The following is a 20,184-nucleotide window of genomic DNA, read 5'->3' as shown; positions in this document are numbered from 1 at the left end:
CATGACAAGTGTGTCATGGTAATGATTTCAAGAGTTAGGTGTTCCCGGCAATACTTGTTTTTAAAGTAATCCTACAAACTTAACCAGCAAACTGCTGTACAGAGTTCGGTTGCTTTTCAAATAAGAAAGTAATTATGTTTCATGTTAACTGTATACTCTAGCTCCATATGTGAAATACATTTGGGAGGTGTCCATTCACTCACCATTGAAACCTGAACACGCTACAGATTCCCCTAAGGAGAATCTTGTCAGCTCATACAGAAAACAGCATGTAACAGAGTAGTATTATTTCATAGCATTGTTCTGAAACAGCTTAGTTTATTTTGCCATCTCTGTAATATGTTTATACAGAGAGATCTTTTGTATCCTTTTTTTGCCATTGATAAATGATTCTTGGCACAGATGAAGATTATTGCCTTTGTCTTGTTAGCCCTTTCATATTCGTGGTTGGAATTTCCTTGAAGCTCATGCCAAAGTAAGTTGTGAAAGCTCTTAAACTATCAAATGGCAAATAGTCTTCCCTTCATGCCCTTCCTCATACAGCTGAAATTTTGTATTGTACCTACACTGTGTTTAAATTTGCTGCAAGAATATCTAATAAAGAGCTCATGCTCATATGCAGATAGGGAAGGATCAGCTAAAACTGCCCACCCCTGCTTTTTATTTCCAAGCATGCTTGGTGACCATTAAGCTCAGTTCTTTAATCTAGCCTGTTTTACTGTTTTAAGCTATCTGTTTCAAGAACATTGGATATACCTTTATGCTAATGAAAAACAATATGTTGGCATTGGTATATAATTTTTTTAAGAACTGTAGGAACCAACAGTAAATTCAGTTAAATAAACACTGCTCACTATTAGATTTTTTTAACTGAGTTCACTATCACGTTGTCATAATGTGTAATTTAAGAGATTAAAGAAGGCTAAACGACAATATGTCCCAGGTGGTTTTGCCAACTCCAGTAAACAAGCTGCTAAAGAAAGTGAAACTATTGTTGCATCATAAAGAAAATACCATGATTACAGGTAGCATTAAAATAATTTCAGTCTGTTTACAACTAACATTTCACCTTTTCAGTTGGGGTGATTACTTGTATATTGATTGAAAAAATAATAGAAAGTGATACAAGGAAAAAAAGTCTGATCTAACTGCCAGTTACATGTGCAAGAGTATATCAGTTGGTGCTTAGATCATAATTGATGCTGATATGTCTTCAAGTTGGGGGATATTTGGCTGAGATAAAGTGTTTATTTTATTCTACCGCATGGAGGTACAGGTGAACTGTACAGACTGAACTCTACCATGGAGTCTGAACTTGCTTGGTTCACTTTGTGTTCTGAGCCCCTCAGTATCTGAGTGCTACAGACTGTTTTTGAGATAGTGACTGTTATTAAGTATCGACTTAAAATGACTTTGCAGTTTTTCAGTAAATTATTAGTGTTCTAACATCTCTTGGAAGACATAAAGGAAGAACTTGGTCCTGCACATCAGTAAATCAAAGTGCTACTGGAAAGTAATAGCAGTGTCTCAACTCAGACACAGAGCTGGCTCAAGCTTTGATGTCCCCTTCTTCCCCCAGATTACAATATTTAAATGTGAACCCCTCCGAGCTGCTGAGAGGCATTGTATAGTTTAAGAATGGAAAGTGTCATAGCTATTATTTACTTTTGATGACTTTTCAAGACATGAAGAGGTGTTACATGGGGATGTAACTAAAGTGTTTTTCTTAATTATGTAAGCTATTCTCTTGCTTTCAAACTACTTAGCCAGAGTTTTGTTTCATTGTATAGGTATTTTATGCCCATTTTAGGAAGCCTGGGGGACTTACTGCCAATAAAGGAGCATGGAAAGCATCCCTCCTCAAGAAGGGACCATTAACTATGGAAATGTTTGTTTGTTTGTTTGTTTTTCTAGCCTAAAAGAATTCCTGCCTAAAGAATATACCAAACAAAGAGGGGCTGAAAAGAGAATATTTCAGGTAATTGTGAGGCTGAAAAACCTATTATAGTTTCACTTCCTTTATAAGAAAAATGAGCTTTCACAGGTGTATACACTGTATATACTTGAATTATATAACTATTAGAAAATTAAGTGTAAAGAATCTGACAGCTTATTTTTTTCTTTCTTCAGCAGATTTATTGTCCTGATCCTTTTTTCTTCACTGATGATTATTCAGTGTACTTTGTTGAAGGGGAGAGAGTGAATATTGAATATTCTTAAGACCTTTTTCTCAGTTGCATTAAAATGTAAGGATGTGTGTTTGTACTAAAATAGAAGCCCATTTAGGAAAACCAGTTTTAATTTTGTGCCTTCATTATTCAAGCATGAACTTCAAGTAATGTGGAGTTCTGCTAGCTAATGCTTGAGTTCAGTGATGTTACTGGGAACCAGTTGGAAAATACAAGCAGTTGAGTATAAAATGTGCTGATATTGTTGGGAGTCGTCTCAGAGTTTTCATACTGTAGATGCACTAAATATCTGTGCTTAATGGAAGAAAAGTTTGGCAGTACAATATAAGCTGAAAAATTCTGAGGTCAACAGCTGAAATCAAATCATATGGTTTCTGGAAGGACATTCCAGTGATTTGTGATCTCAACTTGTGAGAAGTTGAAGAGCAAGAACAGGTCGCATACTTCCCTGTGTCTGTTACAGTCCTCATCTAGGAATTCTGTAACTCAGGAAGTCTCTTCTACCTAGAGGTCATGGTACTTCCCTGTAGATGAGGATGTCTAACACTTTTCTGAATACCTTTATCTCGTGCCAGTGATGTTGTAGCTTAAGCAAAAAAAAGATTCACTTCAGAGGATTACTGTCATGCTATTTATAGCATGTGATTTTTGCCCATGTCCGAATATAATCTATGAATATTATCAGTCATTTCATACTTTGGTGCATGGCCAATAAATTCATCAGTGAGGGCACTGATGCTGGGCAAAGATACAATAGCAAAGTAGAATCAGGAAGCTGTCTTTTGGAAAAATCTAGCTGTTCCCCTGAGTTATAAAATTCTAGAGTTTGGCAGGTGATTTTTGCCAAATATTCCATCTGCAATGGTGACATTTGGGCTTCTTGCTCTTTCGAGATCCTGGTTGTGTTCTTGGTGCCGAACTTGACAGATATGATCAGTCTATGCCTTTGGGATGCAAAAGAGGTTTTGGAGTTGCAGTTGCTCCTCCCAGTGCTTCTCTGTGGAACATTGTTAAGGTGGTAACCAAACTGAAGTCGGGAAGTGTTTCCCATTGCCTTGGTGCTCCCCCTGCTGCCATCAGTACGCATGGAAGAGGTGGCAACCAGCAGTTCAGAGAAATGTGAGGGGTGTGGTAGGGAATCTCACAAACCGTATGTAAATTCAGGACGTTGGGATAAGATTTTCAGCAGAACAGTCTGGGGTAGGAGAGCAGATGCTGAGATGAAATTTGCATAGGAAATGTTCGTAGTTGTTGTTTCTTACAGGTAACAAAGTTTACTAATGAATAAAATGTTTAAATAATAAAGAGTGAAATAATTGTGGATAATGGTTGAACTGGCAAAAAAAAGCCAGTCTGTTCCTGGGAAAAAAAAAGAAGGGTGATGGGACTTTTAAATGGTTTTACAAAGCCAAGTAAACAGGCATTACTTGTACAAAAACAAATGGTGTCAAATAGCAGCAATACCTAGAAATTTAAACTGTTTCAGAAGGGATTTAAGTGTACATTGTCTGAGGTACAGATAGAATGGATGATGGTGAAAGAGGAGTGTTCCATTTGCACAGGTGGTTTATGTTCTGTGATGTGAGGAATTATGGGATACAGTCTTGCTAACATTTCTAGCCAATATTTTTTTGAATATTCCGACTGTAATGATTAATTAAACTAAGCATCCTTGAATGGATAAAAGCTATAACCTTTTTCGTTTGTTTCCAGAAAGCATTGTTTCTGCCTAAGTGATACTGAACTCTTGTTACAGGAGCACAAAAACTGTGGTGAGATGACTGAAATAGAAGCCAAAGTGAAGTATGTGAAGCTAGCCCGTTCCCTGCGGACCTATGGAGTGTCATTTTTTCTTGTTAAGGTAATGTAGATCTTGCTGACAACATTCAATGGTTGGTTATGTATTACCTCAGATTCTGTACTAAGCAAAGGTCAAAGATGTTCTTTCATCATTCTTTCTGAAAGCAGCATTTGGAAAAAAGTGGATGTTGCTATGTGGGACAGAAAGTAAATTGCTACTGCTGCCAGGGAGAAAGTTGAGTGTCATGATTTAATTTCTTTAAACTGACATATCTTCTCTCTTCTTTTGATTACCAAGTGCTGTCTTCAGAAAAACATTCACAAAGAAATCATAAATGATTCCTGTTTATAAGTATAACGATAACATGAATTGCATGCCGAATACCCGTATCTGAAGAACAACTTCAACAGCTGCATGATCTATTTCTCTTAATCCTTACTGTAAAACAGGTCATGGTCTTAAGGCTATTGAAACAATTTGGTACCAAGATACTGCCATTCTGCTGTGAAAACGGAACTGAAGCATTAGTGCCCAAGTATTCAGTAACCGCTGACATAGAATGGAAAGGAGGCTAAACTTAGGCAAACATTTTCATTCTTAGGTTCCCACAGTTACAGTACAGAGTCTTTGTAGGTAGCTGAATATTGATAGGTTGCCTTTTTCTAAGTACTTAATTATCCACAAATTCTAGTGAAGCAAATAGAAGGTGAAATTACAATGAAAGTGTATGTGCAGAGGATAATACTGTTAATACAGTATGCTTTGAAAGGGTTACCTTGTTTTGCTTCCTTTATGGGAAAATATCTTCTTAGAGGCATTAGTAGTGAAAGGAGTCTGAACTTTCTAACAGAGCTTGTTCGCCGAAGTTGCCTGTTAGAAGCTATACTCAATTTATGTTGTGCAGTTTTCAGTAACTAAAATAATGAAACTAACAAGCATGCACATTTAGAAAAAGCTGCGAATTCAGTGGGGATTTAACATAATGTAGCTGACCCTTATAGTAAAAGGTAAAAGTATCTTTGTATTTTTCATTACTATCTTGCTTTGTTTTGTCATAGCTTAAAGCAAACAGTAACTATATCAAGTAACCATGTCATGGAACTTCTATTGGAAGCAATAATTGGTCTTTTAAAATGTCTATCAAATGGCCTACTATGTAAATAGGATTTGATTTTTTGTGGCCTAGATAAATTCAGGGGAATGGGACATGTGGATTCCTTTCTATTATATGATGGATTTTATGTAGCAAATTGTTAGCTCGGGCCTACGTTCTTCAGCCTTGGAAAATAAAAGGGGCAGAATGTCCAGCAAATAAGGAAACATCATCTGGCAGCCCCCTGTGATACTTCCATGTGTTAGGATGTCCTCATGTATTGAAACTAACCGAGATTTCAAGTCCAAAATATAGAACAAATTATGGCTGATCTTGCCTAAATTGTCAGCCACAGTAGACCTTCCTTTTCTTTATCTCTCCAAAAATTTTATAGAGAAATGGTGAGGGCAACCTAACTTCTTAGCCCTGCTGATGCTAGTTTCCCATTCTGCTTCTCTAATGTGGTTTTACAGAGGAGATCTTGGGTCTAGAATAACTGCCATCATGTTTGGTTCTTTTTTAAAGTAATTTACAAAGATTTGTTATCACAATCCCTAAAATGCTTCTGTTTCCCGGAGGAGGGAGAAGAGGGGAGTGTCTTTTGAAGTGCATGGTAAAGATCCAGTGAAGACCAGAGCTTCTTAATGCTAATGCATTGCTTGCAAATCACTGTCTGTGACCAGACAAACTGAGCCCCGAGTTTTAAATGTCCTCATCTGCATGCCAGTTGCTTCCTTTTGCCAGTATATTCCGTCATACTTTTCTTTTTTCCTATGGCAAGCTCTACTTGAATGAAAAACAATCTTTTACACCTTGTTATAGGAAAAAATGAAAGGCAAAAACAAGCTGGTTCCTCGTTTACTGGGTGTCACCAAAGACTCAGTGATGCGTGTAGATGAGAAGACCAAGGAAGTTTTGCAGGAATGGCCACTGACAACTGTGAAACGCTGGGCTGCCTCACCTAAAAGCTTCACGCTGGTAATCTTTTTGTATATATTCAGAAGAAGAAGGATCTGTGTAACAAGGGAAACAAAGATGGACTTAGAACAATTTATTCAATGTAACTCATTCTACCTGTAATTTTCTAGCATTATATAAAGTCACTGAGTCCTAAGCTAATAAACTGGCCCATATTGGTGTCTAGGGTCAATCTGTATTTTGATGTTTCTAGACAGACCAGTTCCCCAAAAGTACTGTTTAAATCTTTTCAAAACCCACTGTTTAAATCTGTTCTGTGCCTAAACACTACAGCAGTTAAGAAAACATCCATTATTCATACCTGCTCAAACCCTTATGGTGTTTGCCATTCATAATGCACTTTGTGACTTGCAAGATATGAACATAAACAAAGCTACATGGTTCATTAATACTCTTGATAGTTACGGATTTCAAGAATTTTCATGTATGTGATTTTTTTTTTTTTTTTTTTTTAGTTATTTGGTCCATAAGAGACAACTGCAACAAGAGTATTTTGGATATGAAAAGGTTGTTTAAAGTGGTAGAGCAAGAGGCAGTGGCTAAAAAATTATATTCACTTTAATCATGTGCATCTAATTTCTAGTTGCATGGATGATTATGCTTTAGAATAAGATTCTAAAGACTTTTCTCCATCCTTCAGTGACCGAGTCTGATAAAGTCGGAGTAAGGATCTCTTGGTCATCTCCCATTTCAACTTATGAAACATCTGTGATTAAGCTGCAAAAAAAAGCGTTCTTCCCCTTTCCTTGCTCACCCCTCATAATAGACTTGTTTACAATCTTGGAGCAGTTTCATTGTCTATGCAAATGTCTACACAAACAATCTTTAAAATTTGAATTCTCTTAGTCATATAGGGTACTGTTTCTTCATTGATTACTTTTGATTTTCAAAGAGGTTTTTTTATTTTAACTCTTTTCCTTCAGGATTTTGGTGAATATCAGGAAAGCTATTACTCAGTACAGACCACTGAAGGGGAACAGATCTCTCAATTAATTGCAGGTTACATTGATATCATCCTAAAGAAGGTATGGTATTAAGATGACATGTAGTAAAAATGCAATAAAAATCACTGTACAGCAGTGCAAGAGCTCAAATGCATGCAAGCTGCAGTTTTCTTTCTCTCACGAATTCAGTGTTGTATCTTATGTTACCTTTAGGTAATATAAGCTTTTTCTGTTAAGTGAGTGCTTCTGGAAAATATCAAGGCTGTTAACTACAGGGGTAGTATGGGTCAGGCTCAGTACAGCACGCCTGGCCTTCGTTTTTTCTCTTTGGAAGGTGAGCTGCTGGCTATGAGTGTGTAACCAGCGAAGAGCTTAAAGCTTCAACTATGGATTTTAAGCTATGGACTAAAGTGGTGAATCAGGTGGGAAGAAATGATTCCATGGAAGCAGTATTTAAAACTGCATTAAGGACTATGCAGTAGTTGTCCAGCAGCTCTTGTATATAATGCATAAAAGCTGAGAAAGTTTTTGGCAAAATTAAGAAGGAAAAAAACCCCCACAGAAAACCAAACGAAAACAACAACAAAAAACCAAAAACAACAAAACAAAAAATCATTATATAGTTTTTAAAATATTGTGATCAGTAAAGCAAGTTATGTCTCAGTTATCCAGAGAGAGATATAATATGTATTTGTGAAGAGGCCAGACTGCCTTGAAACTTGGTTTTCTGTACTGTGCCAGGCAGGAGAGAGGAGAGGCTGATATGCATCTCCAGCATTCAAAATGTTCACAAGTAAATAAGCACAACAGTAAAAAATATCAGTTTTGCCAACAAATGTGAAGCTGAATGGTCATTCTCTAAGCATGTTGTATAGAAAAGGTGTTTTAAGTAGCACTGGTTGCTCCTTGACAGATTTTTAGTCTATTAAGGTTCAACCAAACTGCATCATTATTTGCTGTAATAGATTTTAATAGTAAAATAAATGACAAAGGTAAGCAGCTTGGGGTAATTTATTGCCTTTGTTCATGCAAACAGTGTAGGATATAACATCAAATGTTAAGTAATCAGAGGTTGAGAAGGATTGCCAGAATTCATCACAGTACATGCCTTTTTCTCTGCTGTCAGTCTAAGATTTAAAACATCTTAAACTGCAGGTTTCTATAGATGATTCAAAACGTCATTCTAGCTCTTAAGCTTCAAAACTAGCTTTGCTCTCTAATGCCAAATGAAAGCAGCCTTCCTGTCTTGATAGAATACAGATGTATTTTCATTCCCTTCCAGTCCTTTGATTTCTTCTTCACAATCTGCTGACACAGCCAGTTCTAAAATGAATGAATTAGGAACATGTTCAGTAACCAACACTCATGATGTTTCACGATGCTATGAAAGGCATGCCAATGTTGGTCCCAAGTTACCTCTGCGATGTGTGCCTCGAAGTATGGTTTATTGCTCTCAGTTGCACAATGTTAATTCTTGGTGTGTTTTGCACTGTTCCAACATATTAGCTCTGATGTGGATTGGTGGTACAATTTTTTTCTGCTAGAGTATTATTGGTGCACTACTCCTCACCCTAAACTCCTCTTGTCCTGCAGTTTTAGTGATAGGTCATTAATCAGTTGACAGGGAACCCTGAACTTGAGTAACTTTCACCATGTTTTAATCTAGATAATTTTTTTTTTACTTCACATTAATATGGAAGTAAGGCACAATCTTGACTAGAAATAGCCAGTTTCAGTTCATGCATAAACTCACACTATAATAGTAAGAACTTTGGAGAAAGTTGGGGGGTTACGTGTGTATAGATGTGCATGAAGAGTTCCTGTTAAATGTACCAAAGGTCACAGTCGATGTTTATTTATACATGTATATATTCAGACAACAAATCACATAACAAGATGGCAAGCAGACGGTATGTTTGCACTAGGTCACAAGTAGAAATGGACTGTTTTTAAAAGGTGCTATTTTTGTGACTTACGGTAGTTTCCTGTTGTTTCTGGTGGTTTGGGCTTACTCCCCTTGGGTATAGTTACCTCCCTTATGCCACTATAAAAGTGCCTCAAAAAGTCAGATGTGCAGACTGTCCAGAAGTTTGAACTATGGTAAAATAACTTGGATACAGTATTAAATTTACCATCTTTCTTATGGTTCTGTATCTCCTGATAGGTAGCACCATATAGTAACATTTCAGGATGCTAAATATGACTTGTAGCTGAATTCTAGTTAGCTGAGTCAGCCTGCTGTTCCTGAGTTAGGAGAGAATGGGAAAGGAGATGTTTCATGTTCTATCTGTGCTGGGATTTGCTGTAGTTACTTATCACTCAGTCCTCAGAACATTTTTTTTTTTTTCTGTGAGAAAAGATGGCACTTTCGTTATCCCACTTTGTTCAAAAAGGCACCACTAGGCTTTTTTCCTTTATGCACTTTATCTGCCAGAGCTTAGAAGTTGGCCTGTTAGATGCTGAAGGGCACCTCTTTGGAGGTGGAGGTTGTATGGTTGTACATTGCCAAACAGTGTGGTGTTCAGCACTGGGCAAGACTCTGCAGATGATTTGGCTAGGCTTCTGATAAATCACAAGGAAATGGTGGAGAGAAAGAAAAAAGCAACACGCATTTAACTTTTCTTTTTTTAATTCCCCTCCAGAAACAAAGTAAAGATAGATTTGGGCTTGAAGGTGATGAAGAATCAACCATGTTGGAAGAATCTGTTTCACCTAAGAAGTGAGTGTATGCAACAGGAGGAAATGGTCTTCATTTCAGAGTGATAAGCTTTTAGCTGTGGTAGCTTTTTTCAAATGAAATACTACAGTTATTACTGTTAAAGAAAAAAAAATTACAGGGTATTTCAGTAGAAGGAAGTACTATCCCCAGGCAATTCAGCAGGCTCCTAGCTTTAAGGATTAAATAATAGGTATTTGTCTTCAAATTGTTGGTTAAGGTGACAAGCAGTGGTACCAGTTTGTGGTCACTTGACCCTTAAACAAAGGAACTCAGGCTGTAATTCAGTAAAATGCTGGGGGTGGGAGAAGTAATGATGCAGAGCTGAAAATTTTGTATTTTATTTTTGATCCTCATGCAAAGACCTAGGATTTACAAGGTTGCTCGTGTCTGCTAGGTCCATGGTTTCCAGTACATTTGGCTCCCATCAGTTTAGTTGTACACTGTATCATGAACTGACTTGGCTCATTTCATCAAATCACTTTAGACAAACCAATGAGATGAGTGGTGTGGGTAAGATTTTAGTACTAGGAGGTCAGATTATGGTTCTGATCGGAGAATACAGAAAAAAGCAGAACAGTAGAGCTGGCCATACTCTTGAAAAGGAATGTTAAATCTTTCCTTGCAGTGAAAGGAATAGAAAGAGGTTTGTGACATTATAAGCTGTAATGAGCCACTCAGCTCTCTTGTTGAAACTCTAAGGATGGCAGTGTCAGCAGCGTGTATGTGAAAAGTCTATTTGGTTTATTGTTAAACATATGGTTTCTAGGAGATAGACTTGTTAGATACTTGGTGTGGACTTATGTGAAATTTCAACTTTTGATGGATCACACATGTCCAGAAATGCTTTCTTTTGACATTGCCCTTTTCAAATGACTTCCAGACTATACTGTTAGCTAAGGGCTGTGCAGAGGAGCCCAAAACTTGTAATAGACAAAACCAAGATTTTCCACAATTAGTTGATTTTTTTCCCTAGTAGGTGGTGGTTGTTCAAGCCAGAATTCCTGTCAATGCTTCTAGCTGTTAGAGCTTGAATCATATTTAAATATGAGTAGTATATCTGGCAAAGTGGTTCATGACCATGGATGACAGTAATTTTATTATTCTTGAAAGTATCCTGCCTCTCAGCCCATTATTATTATCTGATAGGCTGCCAGGTTATTAGCAAGTACTGCGTGTGCTAGTTTCTATCCCAGATCTAGCGATTGCTTGCAAAAGGCATCTCCACAGGGTTCATGCTTCTATTTTCTATTGATTGACCTATGATACAACTGAAACAAAGCAGTTGTGATGCCATAAACCTTGTTTTGGTTCTGTCTGTCATTCATCTTAGAGGGGTAAAGCCATTGTTCCACATATACCAAAACTGTACATTGCCTGCTTTCCTTAGAGTCTGCTCGTCAGTGCTATTAATATGTGATCTGTCAAAAGCCCTAGATAATTTTTTTAATGTGCTAGAAAATAGTCAGAAAAAAAAAGACACTTTTCCAGCTTCACCAAATGTTGTGAAATGCAATTTAAAATCCTAAAGGAAGAACATCTGGCAGAACTTGATTTGCAGGAGCTAACTAATTTCCTCTGTGTCGGATTTTTGTGTGTGTGTGGTTTTTTTTGGTTTTGGGTGTGTGTGTGTTCGGTTGGTTTTTCAGATCTACCATCTTGCAGCAGCAGTTCAACCGAACGGGGAAGGTGGAGCATGGCTCTGTGGCGCTACCAGCTGTTATGCGTTCAGGGTCCAGTGGCCCAGAGACTTTCAACGTTGGCATCATGCCTTCTCCCCAGCAACAAGTCACGATTGGTCAGATGCACAGAGGACATATGCCCCCGCTTGTGAGGAACCTCCTTGTTTTGCATTTAAATCTTGTCTGTGCTACAAGTAGTCAGAAATAGCATGTTATACATATTACTAAGAGCAGGAGGAGGCTATTGAGTATGGCTTCCTGGCTGTCCTACTGAACACAAGTTTGGGACATATCTGAAATATTTAGGGTATCACATTTTGATTTCATCATTTTCTTTAAAGCTGTCTCTTCCAGCCTTCTCTTCCAAACACTTTGAGGAGTGTTAGAGAGCTCTGATTTCTTTTCTATTGTACAAGGGAAAAACTATCTGAAATGGCCTGGGGTGGTGGTTGGATTGTTGTTACTCACTCTCTCTTCATGCCTATGTAATATCTGCTTGAAGTGCCATTTGGAGCATAGCACGCAGTCATTGCCCTGTTCTGCCTTTCAGACCTCAGCTCAGCAGGCCTTGATGGGGACCATTAATACCAGTATGCATGCTGTCCAGCAGGCACAGGCTGACCTCAGTGAAGTCGATAACCTACCACCTCTAGGGCAGGACATGGTGAGTTTCTGTAATCCCTTACAGAAATGGATCCTAATGCTTTTGGGTGTTCACAGATCAGTTTAGTCATTGTTCCTGGATCTAAAGTGGTATGACTAAAGCTTTTAAAATGAGATTAAAAATGTTGTGCTCTCTAAGAAACTCGTGTTCAGTATTCCACCTAACTCTAATCAGTCTTCTGAGATTAGTTGTTGCAGGCTTCCTTGCATAACCATCTCTGAAATCTTATTTGTTTCATATGTGTACATAAAAATGAATGCCCGCTATGGGCAATATTTATGATGGGAGTGACTGTGTCCTGGACACTTGAAAAATAAGAACAAAATATGGTTCTGTCGTTCCTGATCCAGGTTAGGACAGGAGGACAGATCAAGAGAGTCTGGCTTGTGGGGCACTGTCAGTCGAGTGTTTAGCTTCATGGATGCACAGTTAATGACATTTACCTTAAAAGGGCAGTTGTTGAAATGTGATAGCAATTCTGTAGTGAATGATTCAGCAAAAGAAAATGCTTGCTTTCCTGTTGTACTTTACGGGCTTGGTCGTTGTCCCGTTTCACTTTTAAAGATTCATGAAGGGATGGCAGATTTGCACAGTATCCTCTCTTACAGAACCTCACAGCAATTCTTAATTCTTGTTTTTGTTATTGCTCTTCAGGCATCAAGAGTATGGGTTCAGAACAAGGTTGATGAATCAAAACATGAAATACACTCTCAGGTTGATGCTATCACTGCTGGAACTGCGTCCGTGGTTAACCTTACAGCAGGTAAATTTCCAAGGGAAGGATTTCCTTGCAGTCTCCTAGTTATTTATCTGTCCAGTTCAAGTAATATAGGGATGGAGTATGGGGCAACTGGAGAAAAAAATTCTTCAAAATACGCTAGCAGATAAGCGTATTGGCATGTGGAACAAACTTTCTGCCCCTCACAACACAATTTTTGTATCCTCATTTTCTCTCTCGTGCTAAAGGTACAACCATTGATAAAGACAAAATGCAGCTTGCTTTTTCAACAAAGGTAGGTAGACGGTATTTGCAAGGTTACTATGAAACAGCATTATCATCCGACAGATGTTAGAGACATGTTATGTGTTTATTGACAGTGATTTTTCCTTCAGCAAATTACAAGTTGAATATTGTGTTACCTTGGGTTCTTTCAATGTTGAAAGATAAGTAAAACTGTGGACTTGTCAGCAAATTGCATTGAATGAAGAGAAATTCTATGAGAAGATAAATTCTCATAGAAGAAGAAATGTAGAAATAGGAAACATTATAGCAATTTTTTTTTAAAGTGACAATGAAATTACTTAGTAGGCCTTGCTTGGCTATCTTGAAATTTTTCTTTTGTCTCTCACGAGAGTTTAGCTTGTGGTAGTTGCCTTTTTTACTCTTTTAGCCACTAAAGCATTCTGATAATGAAAAAAACATTTGCTTTGTAGGGGACCCAGTTGACACTGATTACACTGCTGTGGGATGTGCAATTACAACCATCTCTTCCAATCTCACTGAGATGTCTAAGGGTGTGAAACTGCTTGCTGCTCTCATGGATGATGAAGTTGGAAGTGGAGAAGATCTCCTGAAAGCTGCTCGAACACTGGCCAGTGCTGTGTCGGACTTGCTGAAGGCTGTGCAACCTACTTCAGGAGAGGTGAGTACATGGAAGCTTCTCAGGTCCCCTCTTTCAAGTGTATGAATTTGGGTTTTTTTGAGACATGTTGGCTTCTAAGCCTCACTCGCTCAGTGCCACATAATGTCTCCTGTGCAAGCAGTTCTTTTGACTATTTCTTATTCCTTCGTCTCTGTCTTTATGCCTTTAAGTCTTGCACCTTGATATTAGAATGTTCTATGTTACATGCAGAGGTTAATTGATTTGTGTAACAGATAGTTAATTTATCTGGCCACTGTATTATATTTTAGATATAAATTTCAAACAGTACTATGACTCAGTTTAATAGGAAGTGGAGATCTAGTAATTAATGATTTTTTTTTCTTGACTATCTTTGTCTACTTTGTCATATAAAATTACAAGTTTATCTCTCAGTATTTTCCAAAGATGAGAGTAGTACTGACCAGGATAGACCATCTTTTTATGAGTTGGAGTCTACAGACAGTTTGCCTTAGATCTCTTCTCTTCAGGTATTTGTTCTGAAGAATGTGAAAACTCCTGATGTTTCAGACCAGCTGGCATATTGATTGTCTATCCTTAATTATCCTTGGAGTTATTATAATAATAATGTGTATTCAAGTTTTTCGAAACTCTTCACACATTCTCTGGGAGTATTTAAAATGAAAGCTCTGAAATATGGATGTGCAGTTGTGCATATGTAAAAGTAAAGATTTTTCCAAATTATTTGTTATGTATGTTTTTTAGCCATATTGATTGCATACTACTGCAGAAGTTCCTTGAGGAAATCTAAAATTCAAGTAAGCTCATTTTCTCTGAATTAATGTATTTCACCATTATATTTTTCCAGCCTCGACAGACTGTTTTGACTGCAGCTGGAAGCATTGGACAAGCAAGTGGGGAGCTACTCAGACAAATTGGAGAGAATGAAACAGATGAAAGGTTCCAGGTAATGAGGGGGTTGCTTGTCACTGTCAGAACTGTGCAGCTTTCTAGTGAGGAGGCCACTGCATAAAACCAGACTTCCCGAAGTATGGGTAGGAAATGTTAACCATAGTTAGCATTAGTTTGAAGTTTCTCATTGTTTACACATTGACTCCATCCCACTAAAAAACTGAAGTATGCAGAATGTGTAGCATTTTAAGTGGGGAAATGGGAAGATATTTTTGAACCTTTTCATTGCAGGAATTAACATGAGTGTGGTTTTATTTTGCAGCTTCAGAGTTAACTAAGTTATTTTTAAATGAGGGAAAAATGTTCTGAGGTTAAGACCTGTTTTGAGTTATATTTTGGGGCAGTAATTTATAGGGCTATATTTATATCATGGACAAGGAAATATTGTGCTTGGAAATGGCATTTTCAAAACCGGAGTGGTCGTTTTCAGTACTATAAAGCACAATTAAGTTCTTGAATGTAGTATTAACTCAAGTACTGTCTGTCCTCAGCAGTTTGCTCCTTGAGGTTGTCATCCTTATTGCAGATATTTGTCACATGTTTAGTGGTGAACTCCAGATGGTTTGGTACTTATAGAGTATTCTCAGGAAGTGAAGATAAGCATGTTGCAATTCGGGACATAGATTTGTTCTCATGGACTCTGAGCCAGTTAAAAATTTGACATTCCATACTTGTTCAGTCCAGTAACTTGATCATGTAAGGAGATAAATGGTCACACTGAGAAGAGAAAACTGTTTAGTTTTTGAGTAATAGCAATGTTTGCTGCTTTACACAAACCAGAATGTTTAAGTTCTGAAACAAGAGAACTTCTTACCTTCAGGAGATTGGTTTTTAATATAAACCAAGTATATACTGGTTTGTTCATAAGATTAAGTTTTCCCTTTATTTTACCAGGATGTTCTGATGAGTCTGGCCAAAGCTGTCGCAAATGCTGCTGCCATGTTAGTGCTGAAGGCCAAGAACGTAGCACAGGTCGCTGAGGATACAGTCCTGCAGAACAGGGTCATTGCTGCTGCTACACAGTGTGCACTCTCTACTTCCCAGCTCGTGGCTTGTGCGAAGGTGAGGCTAGCAGTGTTGGTGAGGGGGCAAGGTGTTATTTTCAGTGTATGCTTCTGTGTATTCCCAGCAGTCTTATGCAATATATTGTATTGCTATTCTAGCTCTAGATTCATGCAATATCAATGTTGTTGATGAATAAACTGTCACCTATAACAGTGGCAATCAGGAGCCCAGAGGGTGTGAGGTGTTGCTATAATATCCAGAGAAGGTTCCATAGATAACAGAGACCATCTGATGAATTATTAATATTGATAAAATAAAAAGTAAAAATATGTTAGTTTGAGAAGCACATCTTGCCTGGGGCATTGTGCAAGTTTTCTAATAAAGCCTAGAGTAAGGATAGGCCCACCTTATCTAAAGCTAAATATTTAAATGTTGGTATTCTTGCTGAAAGTAAAGCAGAGTTGGTGATCCTTGATTTTAAATATTTTTACACTAATTTACAGTAGCCCAGTTGTTTTAATAGATCCATTGCTTTTGGCCGAGGACTGATTTTTCAGTCAAAGGAGTTGAGATCAGACCTCAAATTCTGAGGTCTGCAATTGGAGTGTTACATCTCCTGCAGCCCTTTTTTGCCTTAAAAATAGATAAATAAAATACTAATTTATTTTTAAAAATTAGAGTTTGCATTTCCTACTTGGATGCTCCTTTCGAAGTCTGCAGCATCATCTTTTAGAGGGAAATGGGTATCCAGCTGTTGTGAAACATCTAGAAGGTTTAGGCTTAAATTAATTGCTAATATTAGATATTACATTTTCAATATTTTCTACTTTATTTCTCTGGATGCAAGGGCTTTTTGTAATGCATATGTAAGCATTTTCATTTTAATGGACTTGTTCTTGCTTTCTGTGAAGTTCTTCAGTATGGCATAAGACACCCAGTGGCATCTTGTTTTTCTGATAAGATATGCATTGTTTTCCTACTGCCAAAAGCTGTCTGGATATGCCTGAACACAATGGGGGAGAGTTGTTTCTAATCTGTAGATTACCAAGTTTATTACTTGTCTTGTGACTTCAGAAGTAGTACGTCGAATGGCTTGTGCCAACCGCTACTTTTATTTAAACAAGAAAGAAAAAGAGCTGATAAGAAGGCATTCCAAACCCAGTTCCAATTAAGATTTTATTTTATTTGGAATTCCAGGGTACAGAAGTGTGCCAGTGGATTTAGTTACTCTGGAGGAGTTTGGCCCATGCCTGCTCTCCAGAATCACTCTCTAGTGTTTGCTCAGTTCAGCAGCTGCTGAAGAAGCATGAAACAAGGTGGGGTTTTCCATTCTCAGTATCTCAGTTGAGATTAAATTAACAATATGCAGAGCCCAGATTACTAATCTAGATGTCTGCAGCTACATATTCAAATACTCCCAGGGGTTTCTGTCTAGGCAAAACACATAAGTTACAGAATAAAAACTTAATGTAGAAGACGTTTCACTTGTTAGTAGCTAGGAAATTTGCAAATAAGCCTTTTCCGAATGCTTGGTGTCCTTTCCTCATGCAGGTTGTGACCCCCACCATCAGCTCTCCAGTGTGTCAGGAGCAGCTGATTGAGGCAGGGAAACTGGTAGACCGTTCAGTGGAGAACTGCGTGAGGGCCTGCCAGGCTGCCACCGATGACACGGAGTTACTGAAGCAGGTCAGTGCAGCTGCCAGCATCGTCAGCCAAGCACTGAACGACCTCTTGCAGCATGTCCGCCAGTTCGCGAGCAGGGGAGAGCCCATCGGACGCTATGACCAGGCTACAGATACCATCATGTGTGTCACAGAGAGTATTTTCAGTTCGATGGGAGATGCTGGTAAGTTTCTCTAATGGACAGTAGCTTTCCGTGGTTAAGAGTATTTGAAAAGAATGAGGCCTTGAACCCAAACATGTCTTAAGTTGATTTGATAACCTAAAGAAAGGCAAAGCATTTATTGGTTCCGATCTATTATGGAGTTCAAGTGTATGTTTTAGTGATCAAATGAATTTGCTCTGCAAAGGCTGTGTGTCCACTTCAGAAGCATTGCTGTTTTATTTCTGTGTTTCACCATGACCGGAACACGACTCCAGCTTCTTAAATATACACCTTATTTTCGGCCAAAGTCACCTAATTGGTGCAGAAGCTCCTCTGACAGAGGTCTTAATTTAGTTTATATTAGGCAGAAGATAATTCCTCAAAAAGGACTTTCCCAAAAGAAGAACAGGTGAAAGATGGGTGATTTTTATTCAAGGAGTGGAGTCTTGGCTGTAATTTGAAAGCAAAATTATTAGTCTTCTTAGGCCAGGAGTTTCCCTGAACTGTATATTCAAAATTACCCTAAAGTATTAGGTTTTGGGTTTTGTCTTGCTATCTAGAATGCAAATATTATGTTTTTTCTTTATCTCCACTGTAGTAGTTTCCTTAATTTATGTTGCAATCCAATATTTTGTTTATGAAGATTCTAAGTTATGAACTATTTGTGTATCATTTTCAAGTCAAAAGAATACTTCAGCAAATGTAACTTTGTTTTCATCTTCTTGAGAGGACTTTAAAAACCAAAAATAAAATGTAGAGAGAAGGAAACTAAAAATGTAATTGTATACCACAGGTGAAATGGTACGGCAGGCCAGGGTGCTCGCTCAAGCCACTTCTGATCTTGTCAATGCCATGAGGTCAGACGCCGAAGCAGAAATTGATATGGACAACTCTAAGAAGCTTCTGGCTGCTGCAAAGCTCCTGGCAGATTCTACAGCCCGCATGGTTGAAGCTGCAAAGGTATAAGGAAAATGAACTGAAGCTTCAAATTGTATGGCTATACACAAAGAGATGGTTATTTGGATGGATAGTTACCTCTGTTCTTTTGGTGTTAAAAACCCTTCTTGCACTGCATTGTTCACCTTTGTGCAGGGTGGTTGTAACTCAAGCCATCCAGGGCATTTACCACCAGCCATAACAGCTGTGATGCAAAGTCTTGTAGCAGTTTACCAATACAAATGGAGCAACAAACCCATAGTAATCTCTTACATATCTTAGAAAAGCTGATAACAAAGCAACTCTGCCTCCGTTCATCTTGAGAGCAGTTTCTTCCAGCTGGGGTATCTTGCCTGTGTTGTTCTCCATTCCGCTCCCCCCCATTCTCACAAAAGAGGGAAATATCTAATCTTTCCTTTCTGTGCTAGAAACCTATTTAAATCCACTAGGGAGGAATGTGTTCTTTGAATTGTTTTCCAGATCCTGCAGTTAAATGATTTTTACAGATCAGGGCCAGCCATTCTGCTAGGGCTCTGGAAGGTCCATATGTCTGGCCACGAGCAAATCCTTGACCTTCCAGTACTTTCTCAGACTTCAAATGGAGAAAACCTACTGTGTTAAACCTCAAGGTCTGAACTGCTGTTACTGAAAGCTGTATTGAATTGGGAATTTTTAAAACTGTTTTTTTCAAAACCTGCATTCATATAATCAAAGTACATTATTACAGCCAGTAGTGGAAGCAGTTTGCAAAGGCTTTTTCCTCAAGTACCTAAAATAGTATATGAAGCAAATGTTCAACTCCCTTACTCAAAGTACCTATTAATAACATATACCGTAACAACCTTGTACTAGCAATAAATTTTCCACTTCAAAGTCTTGTAACATTTTAATGTTCTTCTAACATTAAGATAATGTAAGGGAAATAAAGGCTGATGTAGCAGACACTGTCTGGATCTAAAGCCTTGATATTCATCTACATTCTTTCCAGGAACTTTTACTGAGGCTCATGGTTTTTGCTGTGAAATTTTGTGCAGGGAGCTGCAGCCAATCCTGAAAATGAGGATCAACAACAGCGTCTGAGAGAAGCAGCAGAGGGACTACGGGTTGCTACAAATGCTGCTGCACAGAATGCCATCAAGAAGAAAATTGTCAACAGATTAGAGGTTGGAAACTAGATGAATTTTCAGTTTTGTCAATTTTGATAATTAGTATCTGTAGATAATTTCAAGCAAAGGGAAATGTATATTTCAGGAGAAGTGCTAAGCATACAATGATAGCACTTTAAGCTCAATTCTAGAGTACCAGGCTTGGAATTCGAGATGCCAGCATATGATACTGTAATCATCAGAAAACTGAGCAACTTGTATCAGTGATATAGTAAGCTGGGGTAAAAATTTGACTCAGAAGGCATTTGCTGGTGGCTTAGTCATAAAATTAAACCAGCTTAAAACAGGTTTCAAACACCTGGGCTGAAACTATTGTAATTGATCTATATGACTTGTCATTTACACACATTATCTTTTGGTAGTTTTACTAGTATATCTGCTAGAGATTCATGTAGACTTCCATACAAAAATGTGTTGAATTGCACCATATCCAATTAAACTGGTAAATTATTCACAAAATCAAAGAAGCAGAAACAAAAGTTAAAAGCTACATCATAGCTGGTAGCACAGCCAAGGGGAAGAAAGGTAATTTACTGTGCACTAAGGATAAAATATCTCTGAAGTTGGTCTTGCAGACAAGGTTTGATCTTCCCATTCTCAGCTAAAATGTAG

General features: G+C 37.9%; 1 protein-coding gene across 3 annotated transcripts in view; it reads left to right on the top strand.

Moving 5' to 3' along the window:
- The window catches only part of TLN2 (talin 2), a 170,296-nt gene that overhangs the window by 77,662 nt on the left and 72,450 nt on the right, over window positions 1-20,184 (top strand). For all 3 annotated transcript variants that reach the window (XM_065642225.1, XM_065642226.1, XM_065642224.1), the window contains exons 9-22: window positions 1,915-1,978; window positions 3,946-4,050; window positions 5,906-6,061; window positions 6,985-7,086; window positions 9,648-9,724; window positions 11,371-11,551; window positions 11,954-12,067; window positions 12,722-12,830; window positions 13,502-13,710; window positions 14,537-14,635; window positions 15,535-15,702; window positions 17,197-17,491; window positions 18,264-18,430; window positions 19,441-19,569. In XM_065642225.1, the coding sequence (XP_065498297.1) occupies window positions 1,915-1,978; window positions 3,946-4,050; window positions 5,906-6,061; window positions 6,985-7,086; window positions 9,648-9,724; window positions 11,371-11,551; window positions 11,954-12,067; window positions 12,722-12,830; window positions 13,502-13,710; window positions 14,537-14,635; window positions 15,535-15,702; window positions 17,197-17,491; window positions 18,264-18,430; window positions 19,441-19,569 (1,975 nt within the window). The remainder of the gene's footprint in view (window positions 1-1,914; window positions 1,979-3,945; window positions 4,051-5,905; window positions 6,062-6,984; window positions 7,087-9,647; window positions 9,725-11,370; window positions 11,552-11,953; window positions 12,068-12,721; window positions 12,831-13,501; window positions 13,711-14,536; window positions 14,636-15,534; window positions 15,703-17,196; window positions 17,492-18,263; window positions 18,431-19,440; window positions 19,570-20,184) is intronic.

This window comes from Caloenas nicobarica, chromosome 10 (assembly GCF_036013445.1).
Source record: "Caloenas nicobarica isolate bCalNic1 chromosome 10, bCalNic1.hap1, whole genome shotgun sequence".
In the NCBI taxonomy this organism is placed as follows: domain Eukaryota; kingdom Metazoa; phylum Chordata; class Aves; order Columbiformes; family Columbidae; genus Caloenas; species Caloenas nicobarica.
This window is presented reverse-complemented; position numbering and strand designations above follow the sequence as displayed.